Source organism: Chiloscyllium punctatum, chromosome 42, assembly GCF_047496795.1.
Source record: "Chiloscyllium punctatum isolate Juve2018m chromosome 42, sChiPun1.3, whole genome shotgun sequence".
Taxonomy (NCBI): Eukaryota; Metazoa; Chordata; class Chondrichthyes; order Orectolobiformes; family Hemiscylliidae; genus Chiloscyllium; species Chiloscyllium punctatum.
The window spans coordinates 53,045,745-53,069,105 of record NC_092780.1 but is presented as its reverse complement, the minus strand read 5'-3'; the positions used below and the strand labels follow the sequence as shown (position 1 = coordinate 53,069,105).

General features: G+C 47.7%; 1 protein-coding gene across 1 annotated transcript in view; it reads left to right on the top strand.

The window, feature by feature from the left end:
* LOC140465564 (uncharacterized) overlaps window positions 1-23,361 on the top strand; it is a 148,540-nt gene that overhangs the window by 105,123 nt on the left and 20,056 nt on the right. Inside the window, exon 4 of the mRNA XM_072561106.1 lies at window positions 13,903-14,013. Coding sequence (XP_072417207.1) covers window positions 13,903-14,013 — 111 coding nt within the window. The remainder of the gene's footprint in view (window positions 1-13,902; window positions 14,014-23,361) is intronic.

The following is a 23,361-nucleotide window of genomic DNA, read 5'->3' as shown; positions in this document are numbered from 1 at the left end:
TATCGACTGCTGCTGCACACCGTCCACCTCTTCTCCCTCATCCACCGTCCGGACACGCCTTGGCGTGCCCATTTGCCACCGGGCGGTGGGGATCCCCAGTGGAGGGCTCTCTACGCGGGAGTCCTTCCCCTTTCTCTCGGGGATCTGGGGTGGAGGGTGCTGCACGCAGCAGTCCCCTGCAACCGCAGATTGCGGTGGTTCACGGACTCCCAGCCCAACTGCTTGTTCTGTGGCGCTGTAGAGTCCGTGGACCATGTATATATTGGGTGCGGGCGTTTGCACTCCCTTTTTGATTTCCTCAAAAACCTCCTCCTCTGTTTCTGGCTGCACTTCAGTCCCACGCTCCTGATCTTCGGGCACCCGGTACGGAGGAGGGAGGGCAGGTCCGAGGACCTCCTCGTGGGTCTGCTCCTGGGCCTGGCCAAACTGGCCATCAACAGGTCCAGGCAGCGGGCCGTGGAGGGGGGTCGTTAGGGCCGACTGCCTGCCCCTCTGCCGGGGTTACGTTAGAGCCCGGGTGTCCTTGGAGAAGGAGCACGCGGTGTCCACCAACACCCTGGAGTCGTTCAGGAAGAGGTGGGCGCCGCAGGGAGTGGAGTGCATCATTTCTCCCTCCAACTCTATTTTGATTTAGTCCCTACCCTCCCCTTCACTGTTTTGATCACACAGCATTGCCCTGTGGTTTGAAGGGCAGTGCTTGTCACTGGCCACTCGGGTGTTTTTCCTATCTTCCTGGCGGTGGCAATTGAATAACGATTCGTGCACTTTGCGTCTTTCACTGTGCCTCACTCACAGTGGAGGAGGACAGAAGAATCCGGTCGGGGATCCAACTGCTCCTGCTCGGTCTCAAAGACCCCGCCCTCCGGCACATTTACTCCTTCCGACACCAGGTGTTCATTTGCCTGGCCCGGGAGGAGGTCACCGAGGGATCGTTTACCCTCCATGAGGGTGCAGCCTACCGCGTCTTCTGGACGGCAGATGGCATGTGGTGCCACCTGTGCCGTGAGGTAGGGCACAAAAACTGCCCCACCCAGCAGGCCGCCCAGACACACAAATGGCTGAGCGTGGCACTGCCTCACCCACTCCCCCTCCCCCTCCCAAGGTCAACACCACAAGCCCCAGCAGTGGGAGCTACGCTAGAGGCTTTCAATCCCTATCCCTCAGCCTCTGGCAGGGAAGGGGGTGGGGGGGGGGGGGGAGGAAAGGTGGTGGGGGTGTGAGTGCGGCTGGACAGAAGATGCTAAAGCCGAGCCAGGCCCACACACTGGGAGACCACCCTGTCACCTTCCCCAAAAACAGACCCTTGATCTGTCCCACCCTGGCACGACAATGCCCCTGTGGCTATGCCAGTGTCACCCTAGCACAGGAACCCTGACCCCCACCCAGCCCCAAAAATCAGTGCCTGATCCCTGCCCTGCACCTCCTGACCCCAGGCCCAACCCCTGCCCCATTACAGAATCCCCTGGGGCATAGATGCCTGGTCATGGTCCTGGGTGGGGGGGGTACAATGGGAGAAGATGTGGAGGAGGAGGTCCCTGAGGCCAGTCCCTGCCAGGGAGTGGAGTGCATTGTTCTGTGGAGTCTGTGGACCATGTATATATTGGGAGTGGAGTGTATTATTTTCCCCTCCAACTGTATTGTGATTTAATCCTTGCCCTCCCCTTTACTGTTTGGTCACCCAGCGTTGCCCTTTGATGTGAAGGGCACTGCTCGTCACTGGCCACACGGGTGTTTCCTTTCTTCCTGCTGGTGGTGGAATCTAAATTAAATGTACACACTTGTTGGTCTTCATTGTGTCTGACACCTGCACACAGATGACAAGAAATATGAGTCAGCCACATTGCTCTGGATCTGGAGTCACATGTCAGACAGAAACGCTGGAGATCACAGGGGGCTCAGGCAGCATCCATGGAGAGACAGTAAGCTCACAGTTCGAGTCTGGATGGCTCTTCATCAGAGCTGAAGTGAAGTGTGGAGGGGACAGTCATGATGCTGCAGTTTGGGAGTGCGGGGTGTGCCAGGGGTGGGGGTAATGGGTATAAGGTGCTGCTGGGGAAAAGATGTTGATCGTTCAGCTTCTGTGATCGGAAAGTGAGACCGACAGATCAATGGTGTGTCTTCTGCCAGCCTGGAAAGGACAGTAAGTGGAATGGGGGAGGGGAGGAGATGATCAGCTAGAGGCAAGGGAAGGTTCACAATTTTTAACAAAAAGGTGTTGAACTTCATACGAAGACCAGAAGATGAATGAGATAACCCAGGAACTGGCCAATGGGCTGAACAGTCTCCTGTTCCAGTGGATTCCTCTACACATCAGTCTTATTCCAGGTAAAATATCAATGCGTTCCAACTCTTCTCTGGACAGACACCAACATGCTCTAACACCATCCCACCACCCACCCAAATCCTGCTTCCCCCTCCCCTCCCCCCATTTAGTTTGCTTACAGCCAGTTTGAGACATTATGACATTAAGTCAATTCACGTTCCCTTCACTGAGCAGTTGTAATCCGGCTGTGACCCACAGTGAGAGCCTTTGCTGAAATGTTAACATGTCTCTAGACTATCTTCATTCATTTAAAAATCAGAGATTTCATTCATTGGCTGAGATCTTCATATTTCAGTGAGATGTGTGTCAGAGAGAGTCTGGGCGGAGTTAGAAATTGGAACAAACAGAATGAGCATTAAGCTCAGGCTGGAGCCACACAGGCCTGTTCTGCCATTCACCAGGATAATGGCTGATCTGGTCACTCCACACTGCCATCATTACAAACCAACTCTTCATGATCAAAAACCTACCTCCACCTTCAAACAAAGGCTCTGCCTCCCTTGTTTGATAAAGGCAGCTCCAGACCAATCTTCTGAACAACAACATTCTCTTCTGTCTTCAGTTGATGACTGTTTTAAAACAAACAGCAAATTCTGGTTTGAGATTGTCCCAAACGAGAACAGCCTCTCCACCTCCACAATGTCTTCCATTTCAGTTCAGCTTCCGCTTACTTTCAACTTCCGTGGACACTAAACCCTCACCTCGTTTGGATTTGGGGTTGTAATTGTGATGGGCAGTTGGTATTCAGGAGTTTGAAGAGCTGCCTGAATAAGGCATGACACTGGGACACATCCATTATACGTTAGAAACTGTCCACAGAAACCAAGTTGGAAATTCTAGAAGTTATTGAAAGCCTCCAAGATGAAACTTGTTGCAGTGCCGTGTGAGGTGAGAGATTATAAAGCTGACCAAGACAATAATTGTCATACAAGCCTTTAGTTTACACACAGCTTTCCAGGGAAATCAATCTGCTGTCTCCACCTGGTCTGGTCTGGTATGTGACTCCAGATCGACAGCAACATGGCTGACTCTGAACTGAGCAGCTTACTGGACGAGGGATATTAGGAGTGGTAATGTGCGAGATAAGTGCGAGAGATTTGAAGAGCTTGCCAGACAATTGGATAGTAATCAGTGCAGGAAGTAGATGCAGTTCATCAATTTGACAGCCATTTTGAAGAGAAAGTGGACAAGCAGGAGGCTGGAGGAACACAGTAAGCCAGGGAGCATCAGGAGGGGGAGAGGTCAGTGATTCAGGAAGGAGCCTTCTTCATTTTGAAGGGGAAGTCAGTCAATTAGATAGAGGCAAGGGGAGGGCAGGGTGGTGGGGAAGATGCTGATACAATGGCAGCGTCACTGGACTCTCAATCCAGCAGGCTCAGCTACTGCTCTGGGAACATGGGTTCAAATACTGTGTCCTGGCAGGCCAATGGATTTTCAGCTGACCAGTCTGGAATGTAAAGCTGGTCTGAGGACTGGGGACAGAGACAACAATTGTTCAGCAAGCCTCTAGTTTACACACAGCTTTCCAGGGAAAACAATCTGCTGTCTCTACCTGGTCTGGTCGGGATGTGACTCCAGATCAAGAACAACATGGCTGACTCTGAACAGACTTCAGCAGTGAACTGAGCAGCTTATTGGACAAGGGATATTAGGGGTGGTAACACACACACCTGTGTTCTTAATAATACCCACATCCCTAAAAAGCAAACACTTAGCTCCAAGAAATTAATTTGAAATTCAATCAAATCCTTCCACAAGGAAAGGCATTACATGGAGATTGTTATAAAATTGAATTGGTCTACAGACACAGTCACAAAACCCCATCCTGCACGGTCACTACTGAAGACCCCAATGGCCCTGAATTAAGTACTTGGCCTCTCTCCACTCACTTTGAAGTCAGTCCCACTGGAGAGCTGACGACAGGATTTTAAACATGGTCACACTTGGTAGTCAGTGTGTGTCTAATATTGTGATAGCTTAGAGGATGCTTTATTCAGAAAGCCATCTGCTTTGTTTAACATGGGAGTGTCCCATCAGTTTAATGAAATGAAGAGCAATGTTCCAGTTGCATCTCCGTTATTTTCAGAGGCTGGTGCACAGATGGAATGAGCTGCCAGAGGGAGTGGGAGAGGCAGATACATCATTTAAAGACAGGTCCATGAATAGGGAAGGCTCACAGGGATATGGGCCAAATGCAGGCCCGTGGGACAAGTTCAGATCAGGAAACCTGGTCAGTATGGACGGGCTGGACCGAAGGGTCAGTTTCTGTGCTGTATGACTCAGACTGGAAACGACTCAGCAGCATCTCAGTGGTACATGAGAATTTACCCAGCATGCCGATCCCAGGGAATGGCCATCTCCTTGTCCTAGACTGACAGGTGAGGTGATGGTGGTATAATGGTAGTGTCACTGAACCAGTAATTCACAACTCCATGGAGCTCAAGCCCCTTCCCCATCCCAGCAGAAGGACCTTTGGAAAATATTGAAGAAAATTTAGGTACAGAATCAGTTCAGCAAATCAAACCCCTTGAGGGTGGTACGGAGATTATTCAATGACCTGCCTATACTCCAATATAGATATTTAGAACAATTAACTCAGGCAGAAGAATTACTCAGTTAAAAAGGATCCAGAAACAAGAGAGCAGGGTCTGGGGCTCAGAACACGGAATCATTGACTCAAGGAGAAACAACTTCAGGGAAAGGGAGGAAAGCAGATCATGGAAGGAGGTCACAGAGGACTAGTAAGAGAAGGCAGAAAGAGGACATCAATAGTGTTGCCTGGAAACATTTGGCTAAGAAATCCCATTAAAGAGACTCAAATACTGTATAACAATAGGAGATAATGTACCCAGTAAACTCTGGGGCACTGACTGTTCCCCTCTGTTCTCTACCCAGTGAGGAGCTGGAAAGGGTATACAGTGGGGAATGATCCATTCCCAATCATGAAGCTGAGACATTAGTTCTAGCCATATACCATCAGGGGGAATGTCAAGCTCCTGATGAACCCCACAGAAGGAAGTGAAATCAATACAGCGATTGAGGAGATCAATTGGAAATGTGTCCCAGGACTCAATGGGATGAACCTTGAGGACATTAACATTCACAGAGTTACTACTCACCTCAAGGTTCTCTCTGGATCAGGAGCGGTACCCGATTCATTGAAATTAAAACAGTTCAATTTGTCAAAAGACTGGATGACAAGGTCAGCCTTAAAAGTAATTGATAACCAGAGACCTATTAATATTGGCCTGATTTTAGCAAGTCTTTTCCCTAAGGGGTTAAGCGATGAGACTCAAATCAGGCTGTTAGTTTGAATTTTAGACAGAATGGTTGTAATGTGACAACACTGGGCTGTAATGGAAATACAGCCTTCGTGCAAGAGATTATTCAAAAAGGAGCTCCGAGAATTAGAAAGGATCTTTCAGTTGTCTTGGAATTGGCTCCAGCCTTCAACTCCATCACAAACTGTACCTCATGGTTCCTCTGGTAATGGCAGTGGGAGAGTGTACCTGTTTAACTCATGTCACTGGTTTTTAAGTTGGTTTTACTCGTCTTTGGACCAGAGTACTGGCTTTAGGTTTGTGGAACAGCCAGTTGGCTTGGTCTGACTCGATCCACTGTTGACCCGTGTGGACTGTGGGCACTGTCATTGGACGGTGCTATTAAATAAATAATGGGAGATTTAGTTAATCTCCCGAGTTCCGGATGGACAGATACCTGGCCACACCCTGGAAGCTCACTTGTGCTAGGGGATTGTGACAAATATTAACCACACCAGAAAAATGACAACCATCTCAACACTAACTGACCGCTGGAGACCCCCAGATTTGTGTCTGTTGCTGATACCAGGTTGCAAGCCCATCGGGACAGTGAATAGATCAGAGAGTGACATTAACCTCCAATAAAGGCTCATGATGTGATTGAAGTCTAATGGAGGTATTACTTCCACTGATCACCTGATGGAGCCAGTGAGTAGAGGAAATGGATGATCATTCGTGGGGTGGATCCCAGAACAGCAGCAGGACCCAATGGTAGTGGGTTAAAGGAGAGAGTCCATTCATATGGATGATAGTACACGTCTGCCCAGGCTGGTTTCATTGTGGCTCCAAACTGGTTTTCTACCAGAAATGCTAGAGAATGGAGGACAGTGCTTATCCCCAAGACCACCACTAACTGGCGACCAGTGACTCTTGGGCCACTTCGGCTTCGTATATTTACAAAACGTATTGCAAAACGACTCAGCGAAGCAGTTGTACTTCCCCTGAGACAGGAAGGTTTCCTTGGGACAACCCTGGGTTGCAGTCTCAATGCTTTCACCGTCAGTAACGTTATTAATGGGACAAAGGGAAATGGGAGAGATTGGGCAGCTTTCATGGACTGAGCTCAGGCCTTTGATTTGATCGGGCACAAATTACTTTTAAATCATTACAGAGTAGCCGGAGGATTTTATACAATGATAAATCTTTGGACAAATAATAATATGACAGTGATGGAGACATTAATTTTGTGTTTATAAAGATAGCTTGTGGTGCTAAGTTGTTTGTTTAATATTGCTATGGATTGTTTTAGTACGTTGGGAGGGAAGTCAGGTGTTTTTATGAATTTTAAAGATGATCTTATCCACCGTGTGCCCCTGGCGTTTGCTGATGATACACCACTTCAGTGAAACTCACCCGGGTAGGGTGTGTAATTTGAAGATTGTCCAAAATGGAGAATGCCAGACTGTCAATTAACAAAAACTGGAGGGTTCCATTTCTTTCATAAAATGAGACATTACACCTACAGGTCAAAGGAACTGGAAGATTGACAAGGATCAGATCCAATCCATTGTCCTGGGGGAATTGACGAAATATTTTAACACAACCATATCCATGAATTGGTATTGGGTGGGGTCAAGTCAGACAATAAGTTGCAAGAATGGACAAAGAATCTGACCATCAGCCCGATGCCTGACAAAGAATTGACATTCAGAAAAAAAAAACTTGGATTACACTCTTATTCCAAAATTTCAGAAAGAAATTTTACATTTGCCACATTTTACCACCAAAAGGGTTTTATATACACACTGGAGGGGCAGAGGATTAGGGATTCCTAAATTGGAAATACAAATCTCACAATAATGAAGAAAACGTGAAAAACCAACTGATAATGTAATCCACGTTTCCTTTCAGTACAGCAAAGAAAGCAATACCAATGTTCTAAGGATGCTGGCAAAATGAAAGGTTCCTCAAGAAATATGACCAGAAGATGGTGGAGATGAGGTAGAACAAGATAATGGTGAGCCTATTTACTAATAGCTGCAGACAATGGAGGCAAGTGAGATACTTCAAGGACAATGGAATCTCCAACATGTGGAGAAAGACAGCAATCATGAGGAAGACCTCCAGATTTATATCCACTGGAACAACCCTTAGCCATGAAAGATCTATCCAAAGACAGGCTCGTCAGAGATGTTCTACCCCATATCAAACACTTGCACATACCCCCAGCTGGTGCCCTGCAGTTACAAATGAGAATTAAATGGCATTAAAAGATAGTTGAGAAATTATATGAACATGTCAGTAAATACGGTTGGAAAATATATAGAAGCTTGGATAAGAACGGAGGATGGAAGTCGGACATTATGTTCCAGGAAAGGTTTGGTGGTCATGGTCGATGTCACAGGTGTGTTGGAGAAGGTGTGCGATGAAAGTATGGATGAACAAATATCTTCCCACACAGCTAATGGGATTAACAAGAGGAGTGACTCCATCTTTTTATGGGTCTGTGATGGGTCCTTAATAAAGTTGATTGTAATTTAGTTCTCGTCAGGGTGATGGGTAATTGGTGTCTTCTCAATTTCACACAACACAAATGACAGCTTTAGGTATGAGAACTAACCGAGCAGCTTATTGGACCCAGCTCAACGTCCCTCACTTGGCCAATTGTCATGTCAGTTATTATTTTGCCGTCTCTAACATCGAGCTGGCTTCACGATAGAAGTATCCAGAAAAGGTGTTGATGAGCAACAGTAAAACTCCATGATGACACTATTTTGTCGTGTTTCAGTACAGAAAGAGGGGAGTGAAGCAGGGAGATTTCTCTCCAACAGTGTTGGATCCTTTGCTTTGCAGCCTTGGAGGAAGGTGATCATGGAGTGATACCTTTCCATGAGGATTAGATTAACTGCTCCACTTTGACCTTCAACAATAAAGCACTAAAAGCAACTCAGCAAGGGATAACCAGAAACCTGGAAACAGGTCAATGTTGAGATTGTACTGGCTTGGTCATTAAATATTAAAGACCAAGAAGTTCATTTGACCCCATGTGGAGAAAACATTTCTGGATGAGAGTTTGCTCGCTGAGCTGGGACGTTCGTTTTCATTCAGCTCAGTGAGCTAACTTACATCCAGATCCTCAACCTGAGTGAGGAATCTTCTCAAAACTCACCAAACATTAGGACAATTACTGAGATAATTGGTCATTTAGCTGGACTCCTGTTAATTCCATCCCCCAGTAGAGACAGAACTATTCAGGGGTATGGGTGGACCCTTGGGCAGGTCCACAGGAAGCAGGATGGGAAGAAACATTGCAAAAATCTGGGCTAATTTAAGATCAGCTGCACGAACACCAAAAAGGGGAGAATTGTATTTTAAACAATGGCACCCGACAGGTGTACCATCTGATTTTAAATAGAAGCATCTCAAAATATTCAAATTATTGGTAATTTCACAAAAAACATCTATCATCTTGACCATGATACAACAGATGGGATCATCTGCACAAGGAACAGGGATGGTGGACTTGGGGTGCAGAGACTGAGTGACACATTCCCATTGCAATCAGAAACCAGGAGAACCTGGAATCTCCCACCAACAGAGTGGGCCAGGCCTCCTCCCATTTCTGTATAGAAAGGAATTTGGGAAAGTTAGAAGAGCTTCTTCAGATGAAGGTTTTCAAAGAAGTTGGAATATGAGAGAAATCCCAGCACAACCCTCATACATCAGAGCAACAGGAATCCCTGGAACCCTGTACAGATTTGAACATCTGCTATTAACCATAAGATATAGGAGGGAGTTAGAATCTGCCAAATGGGTTAATTTGAAAAGGCAGGGCTTTGGAATTGGTTACTTTAACAGAGACAAGATCGCCAAATCATCGACTGAAACAGCTTTTAAAGGGATATCCCAATTAAATCTCAAAAGCCTCTATTTATACCCCATGAGAACCACTGACTCAAGGCAGACCATGTTTGAAAGAGTAATGTTGACATCAAACACCAGTGGAGACTGTCCTACCTCTCTCAAAATGGAGTTTGTTTAAAAAAAATGCACACAAGATCAAGAAATTACAGCATCACACTGGGAAGTACGGGGTAGCCCATCTTTGTCAAACCCCAGGGAAAGGGCAAAGAACAGAATGCCAGCTGGGTGCCATTAGAGTTCATCTACAAGGGAGCTATGGAACCATGAACACCCATCAGTTCCCCAATATCCTCCAAAGGGCATATTCCATCTCTGTCCAGTCTGGTAAAGACCGACTCCATTCTCACATCAAAATCACGAGCAGTCTGATATTGTTGAGATCAGTTAATGGTCTGAGAAACATGACTCAACATGAACTCATTAAGGGTCATCATGACAAGTATATAATTAGATAGACAGGTGTCATTCTCCACATAATACACAACTAGATGTGATCACTGAGCAGTTTGAGCTGAGACTCAAAGGACAAACAGAATCCTCAGGTATTGAGGAAAGTGTTGCTTTATTTTTGTGGTCAAAGGGAGATCAATTAGTTCCGGCTTGTAGGTGGGTTACTGATGGGTGGTGGAGGACACAATGTCCAACATGACCCATGGAGGGCAATTACTGAAACTATGTTTAATAAACTTGGATATTCATGATCTTCAGCTTCCAACTGAGCCAAGACCACAAAGTCGAGCTGTCACAATCTTCATTTGTGTGGGTTATTATCCCAAGTTCATTGTTCACATGGAATTATTTGGTGCGGAGGTGATTAAGGGATTAAGCTCAGATACGCATTTGTCAATCACTTTCATTAAGTGGGACTCATCAGGAGAGTCATAACCAGAGTGGACTAGTTCAACCTCCATGTCTCCGTGTTCAGACTGAATTAAGCAGCTTCACTGTAGATTGCACTATTTTAAATGGAGCCAACATTATGGAGCTGAGCGTTTGGGTATCGATAGCTTTAACTAAACACTGGCTTCAAGCAGAAAGCCAGTCCTAGTTCTGCTTTGTCTCAGTGAGACAGTGTGTCTCAATATAATTAACAGACACCTGGAGTAGTGGGGATCCATGATTAAGGCAGGGGTGATCATTGAAGGGTTAACTGCTCAAATCAGAGCAAAACTCTAGGAGGAGATAGAACACCCTGGAGGTTTCAGGCTTGCTCTCACCACCTCTTTACCATCCCTTCCTCAGTCTCCTGCAGATCTTGGGTGACTGGATCTATTCATCTCAATCATTGATCATGGGACAGTGGTTAACACCACATTATGCAGTTACAATTCTGTGGTTTAATAAACCAAGTGTAGCTGTTTAACAGTCACTGTATTGGCAGGGACAGCAAGTGAAGAGGGAATATCATGCAATTTCCCTGCTCTTCATGATAAACAACATGGTGAAATAATCCAGAAGGTCGGAATTCTGCATCAATCCAGCTCCCTATCCCAGTCACCGTACTCCCTGCTGTTTAATCCAGCTCCCTGTCCCAGTTACTCCACCCCCTGCTTTTCCAGCATCACTAATCTAGACTCTGTTCCGGTGAAGGAGCCTCTGATCAATTCCTTCTGGAGCCTGGAGCCAGGCTAGTCGTGGTTTCCACCCCCACCCTCTCAGATGGTGCACACTCCAGAATCCGTTTAGTGCTGATGGTCAATTGTGGGTCAGTTTGTGTTTGGTTCCAGTGAGGGACAAGTCGGTGGTAACGACCATTTCTCAGATTAGCAGCTCTTCCCTACAATCCTGACTCCATCTTACAGTACAGTCTTTTACTTTCATAAAGCAATTCCTTTCCTCTCCCGATGGAGAGGGCTTTTTTCACTGGGAATTGGAGGGTTGTTCAGAATGCAGAGGGACAGGAAAGGAGAAACATGATTTGGAGTAGACCCCAGCTGTTGGCCAGGAACAAGCTGCTCCAACACCTTCCACTGGTTTCCCAGACTGAGGAAGGGCCTGAACATTTTCTTTGATGCTCAAACCCACTTTGAGAAGGTTTCTCCCCTCACCGACCCTGGAGCAAGTTAGACTTGTATCTGTTAGCAATCCCCCTTCTCTATATTAGTTGTCCTTGTGCCTCACAGGTACAGAGAGGTGTCTATCCACACAGCCTCCCAAACTGAAAGAGCAGCTCCTGCCCCACAGGATCTTTTAATAAGCTGCTAATCAGCCCCTTAGCTGCTTCAGCTGAGCAATCACTCAGAGAGAGATTGAAAACAAAGTGACCCTGAGGAGATGGAACAGACACAAAGAAACGATTTAAAGAGACAGCTTTGTAAAAATGGAAATTCCAGACTACAGAAGATAGCCGAGATACTGGGTGTGTGTTTATATATTAATGATCTATATTTTGTTAATGTGATAAGAACATTGTAATTTCTCATATCCTTGTTTTAATTTTGAGGAATTTTTGAAAGTGATAGTGTATGAGCTAAAACTTCCAATTGCAGAGCTTGTATTTGAGATGAGACACAATCTCATGTGAGAGACTCAGAATAAGTCATTGGGTGGGGGTGAGAGAGAGAGAGAGAGAGAGAGAAATCTTTTCTTACTGAGTTCTGGATGGAATGTTTTTCTCTGTGAATATGAGCTGGTGTGTTTCTGTAGATTGCAATCAAGTATATTTTGGAATTGTTTCCTGAAACAAGCCATTGTGTGAATAGAATCACAGTCTGGTTGTAGCACAGAAGGAGACCATTTGGCCCATCATCTGCATGCAGCCCTCTGCGACATGAAGTTCGCCAGTCCCACTGGCCTATTCTTTGCCTGTAGTTTTCAAATGTTTTTCTCTTCAGATAATGATCCCGTTCCCAATTGAATGTGACAATTGACTCTGCCTTCACTGCTCTATCACAGACAGGCTGGAGGCTGGAAGAACACAGCAAGCCAGGCAGCATCAGCAGCTACAGATAGGGCCCCCTTTGTTGGCCAGTACTTCCCAGGAGCTGAAAAACTACACCATGTTATTCACAGCCTGCAGCACATTATTGATGAGGATGATCACCTTGCCAAGTCCATCCCCACGCCTCCATGTCTCGCCTTTAAACAACCACCAAACCTTAAACAGATCATTGCTCGCAGCAAACTGCCTGGTTTTCAGGACAGCACCATACTACCTTGTCACACCTTGCTGCATGGTGTGTCAGAGTGTTGACACGATACTACCATGACACGTCGGGACATCTCCCACCGTGTACACGGCAGGTACTCATGTGACTCGGCCAACGGTGTCTATCTCATACGCTGGAGGCGAGGATGCCCTGAGACACGGTACGTTAGTGAGACCGAGCAGAGGGTACGACAATGAACAAATAGACACCGCACAACAATCAACAGACAGAGGGGTTCCCTCCCAGTCGGGGAACACTCCAGCGGTGAGGGACATTCGGCCTCGGACCTTTGGGTGACCATCCTCCAAGGTGGGCTTCAGGACAAGCAACAACACAGAGTGGCCGAGCAGAGGCTGATAGCCAAGTTTGGTATCCATGGGGACGGCCTCAACCAGGACCTTGGGTTCATGTCACACGACAGGTCACCCCACTGCACCACACACTCACACTCACACTCACAGTCACACTCTCTCACTCCACACCTGCAGAGCCATACACTCACGCAGACCCTCTCTCATCCATAAGATCTCTCTCATTCACTCACACATACAAACCCCCCCACACTCATCCTCCCACAGACTTATACTCCATTACACTCCCACACGTACACACACTCTCGCACACACACACTCACAGACACACACACACATCCCCCTGACACACCCACCCCTCTCCACCCCCCCGCTACACACATACGTACACACATGTGCACACATACACATACATATGCGCACACACATGCGTGCACACGCATACACGCACGCACACACACATATAAATTTGGGGTTAAATTTGTTGTTGTACAATTTCAATGATTTTGCTCAAAAACCATGTCAGATTCAGTAAATTGTTTTTTTTTAAATAGTATCAATCTGAACATTGGAACACAGACAGACAGACACCCTTTATCCTCACACCCTCGATGCACTATCTGAGCTGACATGACACCTATTGTATTAGTTCACTTGAGAATGTGACTTTTTAAAAAAAAGGTTCTGGGCTCTTCAATCTGAACGAACTGAAACCGAGGTGATCATTCTAAAAGATGAGAGACTGAACAAACAGCCCCAGGACTTTCTCATCATATCATTCCTGTTACATCACACCGTAAACAGTTGTTATAAATTCTGGGTCTTACAATCTTGTTCTCCACAACCACCTGATGAAGGGGCAGTGCTCCGAAAGCTAGTGCTTCCAAATAAACCTGTTGGACTGTAACCTGGTGTTGTATGATTTTTAAATACAGCCGGGAGAGAGAGAAGACTGAATATTCAAATTTCAAAGTAGCACCAGAAGAATACAGCAGCAGCAGGGAGTATTTTAACGGGATCAGTGAGGCCCCGGAACACCGGGAGCGGTGAGTCCCCGGGACACCGGGAGGGGTGAGCCCCGGGACGCCGGGAGCGGTGAGGCCCCGGGACGCCGGGAGCGGTGAGGCCCCGGGACGCCGGGAGCGGTGAGGCCCCGGGACGCCGGGAGCGGTGAGGCCCCGGGTGGAGTCCGGTGTGAGGGAGACAATCCTGGCACTTACCTGGGAGCAGCTGAGTGCTGGTACAGAGCGGTCTGAGGCTTGGAGCGGGGGCAGGGACGGCTGTTGGACTGGGCTCTGGTGGGGATGGTCAGACCTCTTGTTTATTTCAAAAATAAACTTTATTCATAAAGTATTTTCATGATTTGTACAATTGGTCATGCCATACATATGTAAACATTCCATTTCTTTGCAGACAGAGATCAGAATTGATCATTTGTATATACAGGTCTGTGTATTGATCAATCATATATCCATATATTTAGCTGAGGCGTCAGCGGGGCCCGATTACTGCGTGGGTCCCCTGTTCTTCTTTAGGCAGGCAGATGTTACACGGTGGTCTTTCCCCACCGCACCTTGGCAGCAGCTGCCCCAAGCTTCAGCGAGTCCCTCAATACGTAGTCTTGGAGCTTGGAATGTGCCAGTCCGCAACACTCAGTCGGGGTCAGCTCCTTCAGTTGGAAGATCAACAGGTTTCAGACCGTCCAGAGAGCGTCCTTCACTGAGTTGATGATCCTCCAGGCACAGTTGATGTTCGTCTCGGTGTGCGTCCCGGGGAACAGGCCATAGAGCATGGAGTCCTGCGTCACGGCACTGCTCAGGACGAACCTCGACAAACACCACTGCATTCCTCTCCAGACTTCTTCTGCGTAGGCACATTCCAGAAGGAGGTGTGTGACAGTCTTGTCCCCCCCACAGCCGCTTCGAGGGCAGCGTGTGGTGCAGCTGAGAATCCAGGCGTGCATTAAGGATCTCACTGGCAGAGCCCTTCTCACCACCAGCCAGGCCATGTCTTGCTGCTTGTTGGAAAGTTCTGGTGATGAGGCATTCTGCCAAATGGCTTTGACTGTCTGCTCAGGGAACCGCTCGATAGGATCCGTCCTCTCCTTTTCCCGAAGGGTCTCAAGGACACTACATGCTGACCACTTCCTGATGGACTTGTGGTCAAAGGTGTTTTTCTTCATAAACATCTCCACGAAGGACAGGTGATACGGAACGGTCCAACTACTCAGAGCATTCCACGGCAGTGAGACCAGGCCCATCCTTCGCAACACCAGGGACAGGTATAACCTCAATACGTAGTGACACTTGGTGTTTGCGTATCAGGGATCCACACACAGCTTGATGCAGCCACACACAAAGGTGGCCATCAGGGTGAGGGTGCCACTGGGTATTTTTTACCCTGTTGCCCAGATATTTATACATCGGGTCCCTTCGGATCCGGTCCATCATTGACCTCCATATAAAATGCAAGATGGTCCAGGTGACTGCAGCGTTACAGGTTCTGGGAATAGGTCAGACCTGTGCCATGTATAACAGCAATGACAGTGCCTCACACCTAATGACCAGGTTTTTTCCCGCGATGGAGAGCGACCTTAGCTTCCATCTGCTCAGTTCCTGCCTCACTTTGCTGATACTGTCCTCCCAAGATTTGGCGCACGCCCCAGACCCCCCCCCGAACCAAATACCCAGCACCTTCAGGTGGTCGGTCCTGACAGTGAAGGGGATCGAGGATTGGTCGGCCCAGTTCCCGAAGAGCATGGCCTCGCTCTTGCCTCGGTTTACCTTGGCCCCCGAGGCCTGCTCGAACTGGTCACATATACACATGAGTCTGTGCACGGACAGTGGATCCGAGCAGAAAACGGTGACATCATCCATGTACAGGGAGGCCTTAACCTGTAGGCCCCCGCTGCCAGGAATAGTCACCCCTCTCAGGCTCGCATCTTTCCCGATGGACTCGGCAAATGGCTCCATGCAGCACACAAAGAAGACAGGAGAGAGAGGGCAGCCCTGCCTGACTCCAGATCTGACTGGGAAGCTGTCTGATTCCCACCCATTGATTGAGACTGCACTGACAATGTTGGTGTAGAGCAGTCTGATCCAATTGCAGATTCCCTCCCCAAAGCCCATTTTGGAGAGAACATCTCTCATATACCTGTGTGATATCCTGTCAAAGGCTTTCTCCTGGTCCAGGCTGATGAGGCAGGTGTCCAACCCTCTGTCCTGCACGTAGGCGATCGTATCCCTGAGGAGTGCGAGACTCTCAGCGATCTTCCTGCCTGGTACAGCACAGGTTTGGTCAGGGTGAATCACAGACCCCAGAGCAGACCTGACCCGGTTGGCGATTACCTTTGACAGAATTTCGTAATCCGCATTCAATAGTGAGATTGGTCTCCAATGGCTGAGTTCCTCCCTCTCCCCCTTCCGCTTGTAGATGAGGGTGATGATGCCTTTCCTCATGGATTCACTCATGGTACCTGCCCAAAACATACTGACATACACCTCCAGCAGGTCCTGGCCAATCAAGTCCCACAGAGCAGAACAGAGCTCGACCGGTAAGCCGTCGCTTCTGGGAGTTTTATTCTTTTCGAAGGACTCGAGGGTCTTGGTCAGTTCGTCCAGAGATAGCGGCTGGTCCAGCCTCTCCCGTGTTCTGTCGTCTAAGACCTCCGTGACAGAGGACAGGAACGACTGGGAGGCCGCGCTGTCGGTCGGCTTCGCGTCATACAGACTGGCATCGAAGCATTTACTGATCCTCATGATGTCAGCCTGAGATGATGTTATCGAGTCATCTTCCTCCTTCTGGCTGCTTTATTTCATTTCAAAAATCTACTTTATTCATAAAATAATTTGATGGTCTGTACAGTTGGTCATGCCATACACACGTAAACATTTGCATAGAGAGATCAGAATTTATCATTCATATATACGGGTCTGTACATTTATCAATCATATATCCATATATTTAGCTGAGGTGTCAGCGGGGCCCGATTACTGCGTGGGCCCCCTGTTCTTCGTAGGCTGGCAGATGTTACACGGTGGTCTTTCCCCACCGCGCCTTGGCGGCAGCTGCCCTGAGTTTCAGCGCGTCCCTCAACACACAGTCCTGGACCTTGGAATGTTCCAGTCTGCTACACTCAGTTGGGGGTCAGCTCCTTCAACTGGAAAATCACCAGGTTTCAGACCGCCCAGAGAGCGTCCTTCACCGAGTTGATGATCCTCCAGGCACAGTTGATGTTAGTCTCAGTGTTCGTCCCGGGGAACAGACCGTCTATTCTAGGAGTTTTATTCTTTTTGAAGGACTCGAGAGCCTTGGACAGCTTGTCCAGAGATAGCGGCTGGTCCAGCCCCTCCCATGGTCTTCTCACAGCCAGAGCCCCTCTCACCACCAGCTACAGAAAGAAATTCTGGAGCTTTTTGTTATAATTACTCAGGTTTGTGTTTCTTCTTCTTTCAGTTTGTACCAACAACCTTTCAGTGCAGCTGAACCACTGCAAGTGCAGTTTCTCCATCCCTGGGACTGACTTGTCGCCTCTTCCTTCTACATTGTCCTCATTGTGGGTGAGTTCTTTATTTTCTTTCCCTGAGGTCGCATTATCAGTTCAATCTGACAAATTACCTTTTGATAGCTTTGCTGACCAGACTGTGATAAGAGACCAGAGAATTACTGAACATTGATGACCAAGAAAGCAGATACTTGGTCAGTAAAGTTAAACATATTCACTGCTGAAGCACAGGAAAGAACCAAGGGGCCTTTAAATATTCAGTCGATTGCTCTCCCAACTGAGCAAGGTGTGTGGTTCAGTGTGTGTCCCTGCCTGTGTTTCTGTGTGTGTCTGTGTGTCTGTCTGTGAGCCAATGTCTGTGTTTGTGTGTTTGCATTTAACGTGTGCATATCTGTGTGTCTGGATTGCTGTGTATTTGGGGTTCTCTGCTGTTTCGGAGATGAGTCCATTGAAAGGGGGAGGAGCCAAAGCCTGTACCCCACCCCAGCCCCACGAAGCCCCCACCCCCCTCCTCATCCCAGTCCCTACCCCATTCCCTCAAAGTCCCAGCCCCAGCCCCAGCCCCACCCAACTCCCACCCCAGCTCCCACCCAAGCCCCATGCAATCACCAACACAGCCCCCCCTCCCCAGTCCCTCACAGCCCCCACCCCTGTCCCTTACAGCACCCACCCCAGTCCGCACCCCAGCCCCACACAGTCCCCAACTCAGCTTCATCCCAGCCCCCACCCCTCACCCCTCACCCCTCACCCCTCACCCCAGTCCCTCACAGCCCCACACCCCAACCCCCACCCCAGTCCCTCACAGCTCCCACCCCAGTCCCTCACAGTTCCCGCCCCAGTCCCCACCCCAGTCCCTCACAGCTCCCACCCCAGTCCCCACCCCAGTCCCTCATAGCCCCCACCCCAGTCTCTCACAGCTCCCATCCCAGCCCCCATCCCAGTCCCCACCCCAGTCCCTCACAGCTCCCACCCCAGCCCCCACCCCAGCCCCCACCCCAGCAAAGTCATTGCCAACTGCTGTTTAAGAAAAAAACCATCTGCCTCACGAGGGTCCTTCAGGGAAGGAAATCTGCCATATTTACCTGGTCTGGCCTATATGTGACTTCAGACCAACAGAAATGTGGTTTGCTCTTAACTACTGTTGTGGTTCTGTTCGCCGAGCTGGGAATTTGTGTCACAGACGTTTCGTCCCCTGTCTAGGTGACATCCTCAGTGCTTGGGAGCCTCCTGTGAAGCGCTTCTGTGATCTTTCCTGCGGCATTTATAGTGGTTTGAATCTGCCGCTTCCGGTTGTCAGTTCCAGTTGTCCGCTGCAGTGGCCGGTATATTGGGTCCAGGTCGATGTGTTTGTTGATAGAGGCATGGCACTCATCCAAGAGTCTAAGAATTCCCTGACTGTTCTCTGTTTGTCTTGTCCTGTAATAGTCGTGTTGTCCCAGTCGAATTCATGTTGCTTATCATCTGAGTGTGTGGCTACTAAGGATAGCTGGTCGTGTCGTTTCGTGGCTAGTCGGTGTTCATGGATGCGGATCGTTATCTGTCTTCCTGTGTGTCCTATGTAGTGTTTTGTACACTACCCCATGCAGTTTTTTAGTGCACAAAATCCCATGCAAGGACTGCACAAAACACTACATACGACACACAGGGAGACAGATAACGATCCGCATCCATGAACACCAACTAGCCACGAAACGACACGACCAGCTATCCTTAGTAGCCACATGCAGATGACAAGCAACATGAATTTGACTGGGACAACACACTACTATTATAGGACAAGCCAAACAGAGAACAGCCAGGGAATTCCTAGGGGCATGGCACTCATCCACAGATTCAATCAATAAGCACATCGACCTGGACCCAATATACCGGTCACTGCAGCGGACAGCTGGAACTGACAATCTGAAGCGGCAGATTCAAACCACTATAAATGACGGAGGAAAGATCACAGAAGCACTTCACAGGAGGCTCCCAAGCACTGAGGATGTCACCTAGACAGGGGACGAAACATCTGCAACACAAATTCCCAGCTCGGCGAACAGAACCACAACAACGAGCACCCAAGCTACAAATCTTCTCACAATCTTTGAGCTCTAAACTACCCCTCGTGATGACTTGGCAAACAGTTTAAGGGCAGCTAGGGAAAGGCAATAAATCCTGGCAAGCTAGTGATTTCTACCTCCCACAGGAGATTAAAACCAGTCGCTCCAAGTCAGAATACTGTGTGACTGAGAGGTAAGGGGCACTTGTAAGTGGCCGTATGCCTGTGATTCTGTGCCCGTGTCCTTCTCGATGGTAGAATTTGAGGGTATGGAACATGCTGTCAAAGGAACGTTGGTGAGTTACTGGAGTAGATCCTGTAAATGGGACACACTGAGCTTCAGGAGTGAAGGGATTGGATGTTGAAGCTGGTGAGTGGGATACCATTCCAGAAAACGGTGTTACCCTGGATGGCTTTGAGTGTCTTGAATGTTGTTGAATACTGTCATCATTAAGGCAGGGACACAATCTTCCACTGCGCTTCTAACCTTTGCTGTGTCGATGCCTGATGGTATTCTGGAAAACACTTTCTGAAAGCCATGACATCTTTTCTAACATCTGGTGCTCAGAATTGAAGGCAACCTTTCAGCTGAAGAAGTCAGTGATGTCAAAGGATTCCGGATAATCCCTTGATTTGCTGCTCCATGTCTCCATGAATGAAGTTTTTTATAAGCAGCTTCATTAAAGTGCCCAGCTACATACAAAGATTTGTGTTCATGCACCCCCTGGTCATTCTGTTCCAAACTGTACAATGACGATTATTCTGTCTTATCTCATTCTTCCTTCCATGATTGCTGCTTGCCTGAGAATTACTGTCGGATGTTTTGAGGGTAGAACAGATTAGAGACCAGAATGAGAAAAGGACAGATTATTTTTCCAGGATACTGTGTGTCGCAGGGAGATAAAATAGTGAAGAAGGCGTTTCGTATGCTTGCCTTAATCGGTCAGGGCATTCAGTACAGGAGTTGGGAGGTCATGTTGTGGCTGTACAGGACATTGGTTAGGCCACTTTTGGAATATTGTGTTCAATTCTGGTCTCCCTCCTATTGGAAAGATGTTGTGAAACTTGAAAGGATTCTGAAAAGATGTACAAGAATGTTGCCAGGGTTGGAAGATTTGAGCTATGGAGAGAGGCTGAACAGGCTGGGGTTGTTTTCCTTGAAGAGTTGGAGGCTGAGGGGTGACCTTATAGAGGTTTATAAAATCATGAAGGGCATGTATAGGATAAATAGATAAAGTCTTTTCCCTGGGTTTGGGAGTCCAGAACTAGAGGGCATAGGATCAGGGTGAGAGGGGAAAGATATAAAAGGGACATAAAGGGCAAGTTTTTTCACACAGAGGGCGATTTGAATTGAACTGAATGTATTGTCATGGGTACCGAGGCACAGTAAAAAGCTTTGTCTTGCGAGCAATACAGGCAGATCACGGAGTTAAGTAGCATAGATAGTAAATAATAGGTAAACAGCAGCAAAAACAAAAACACAGGTACAGGCGAATGTCAAGAGTTTGTGAGCCCATTCAGTATTCTAACAACAGTCGGATAGAAACTGTTTTGAAACCAGCTGGTGCGTGTGTTCAGACATCTGTACCTTCTCCCCGATGGTAGAGGTTGTAGAAAAACATTGCCAGGGTTGGATGGATCTCTGAGAATGCTGGCGGCCTTTCCTTGACAGCGGGCCTGGTAGACGGATTCTATAGATGGGGGGTTGGCCTTTGTGATTGTCTGGGCCGGGTTCACCACTCTCTGTAACCATCTCCGATCTGGAATGGTACAGTTGCCATACCAGGTAGTGATACATCCAGACAGAATGCTCTCGATGGCGCATCTATAAAAGTTGACAAGGATATTCGGAGTCATGCCAAATTTCCTCAGCTGCCTGAGGAAGAGGAGACGTTGTTGGGCCTTTGTAACCAGTGCATCCACATGGAGAGTCCAAGAAAGCTTGTTGTGGATGACCATTCCCAGGAGCTTGACACTCTCCACTCGCTCCACCTCTGTGCTGTTAATGTGTAGGAGGGGGCATGAGGAACATCCTGCTGAAAGTCAGTAATGAGTTCCTTGGTTTTGCCGGTATGGAGAGCTAGGTTGTTCTCAGTACACCATGTTTCTAGGTCTTCCACTCCCGTCTGTAGTCTGTTTCATCACCATCTGAGATTCGACCGACTATGGTGGTGTCATCAGTGAACTTGTAAATGGCATTAGTCTGGTATTTGGTAACGCAGCCATGGGTATACAGTGAGTACAGTAGGGGGCTGAGTACACACCCTGGGGGGGCTCCAGTGTTGAGTGTTAGTGAGGATGAAATATTGTCCCCAATCTTCACAGATTGTGGCCTGTGGGTCAGGAAACTGAGGATCCAGTTGCAGAGAGTGGGGCTTAGTCCGAGATCAATAAGTTTAGTAATCAGTCTCGAGGGGATCATAGTGTTGAAGGCTGAACTGTAGGCAATGAGTAGGATTCTTACTTGGCTGTTCTTGGTGTCAAGATGTTCTGGGGAGGAATGAAGGGACAGTGATACGGCATCTGACATGGATCTGTTGGTCTGACAGGCAAATTAGAGTGGGTCAAGAGTAGTGGGGAGACTGGGTTGATTAATGCCATGACCAGCCTTTCAAAGCACTTCATGATGACTGAAGTTAGGGCCACTGGGCGGTAGTCATTGAGACAGGCTGCATGAGCCTTCTTAGGCACAGGGATGATGTTGTCCCTCTTGGAACAGGCAGGGAGAGTGGCCTGCTGCAGGGAGAGGTTGGAGATGTCTGAGAAGACCTCTGCCAGTTGATCTGCACATGCTCTGAGAGGACAGCCTGGTATTCCATCTGGTCCACCACTTTCCTTGGATTCACACAAAGGAAAACTGATCTGACATCTGATCCAGTGACTGTTGGGATAGGTTTGTCAGTAAGCTTTATCCAGTAAGCTGGCTTTGAGGATCAGAGGAGCTTCAAACCTGAGAGTTCAGATAAAACAGTTATTGGTAATTCTTTAAAAGGATACCATTATGTTTAAAGAGTGTAGAACGATTGTCGAAAATAGGAAATTTAGATCTGCGCGTCGGAGTTCGCAAGGAATATCCCGGCGAAATATTCTTTAATCCACTCAGCACAGTCACTGCTCCCAGAACCACGGCTGCAGTTTTCTTGGGGCAATATTTGCTTTTCAGCTTCTGGCAACTAATGGCCACAAAAGGTGAAAGTGACGGTGAACCAGACGGAACAGTCAGTGGTTGCATAAAGCAGGATGGCGTGGATATTACACACTGGGATGGACTCCAGGAAAACAAACTGCTCCTCATAAACAATTGGAATGTGCCTCAATATCAGATCAAGGATGATAACCAGGAGATCAGCTGCTGCCAAGGCCACCAGGTTGTATGGAACACATTGAGAGACCACACTTACCCTGAGACAGTATCACAATCATCACTATGTTAACTGTAACAAAGGGAATTAAACAAGGGTTATTCATCAGTTTGGATCAAAGATATTGATTTGGCTCATGATTTACTGTTTTTTTTTAATCTCTGTTACTCTGCCTGGTGATGTATTGAAACGATTGTACCTGCCACAGGATTATCTGCTTGAGACAGATTAACATTCAAAGAAAGCAATTATAAAATGCAAATTATAATTAGGGACAGAATGAAACATGAGGATGTTATAGAATATTGGATAAAGGTCACCGCGAAGCTGATATTTTCATTCCAGCTGTAGTAAAGAGATGAATGGAGGTAAAGAGCAGCAACAGAGATGGCCTGAGAACACCATTGAGATTAGAGTAGAGAGTGTGGCAGAATAAAACCAAGACCAGCCACCAGAGTGAGAGGAAGCCTAATGGGGCAATTGAAGA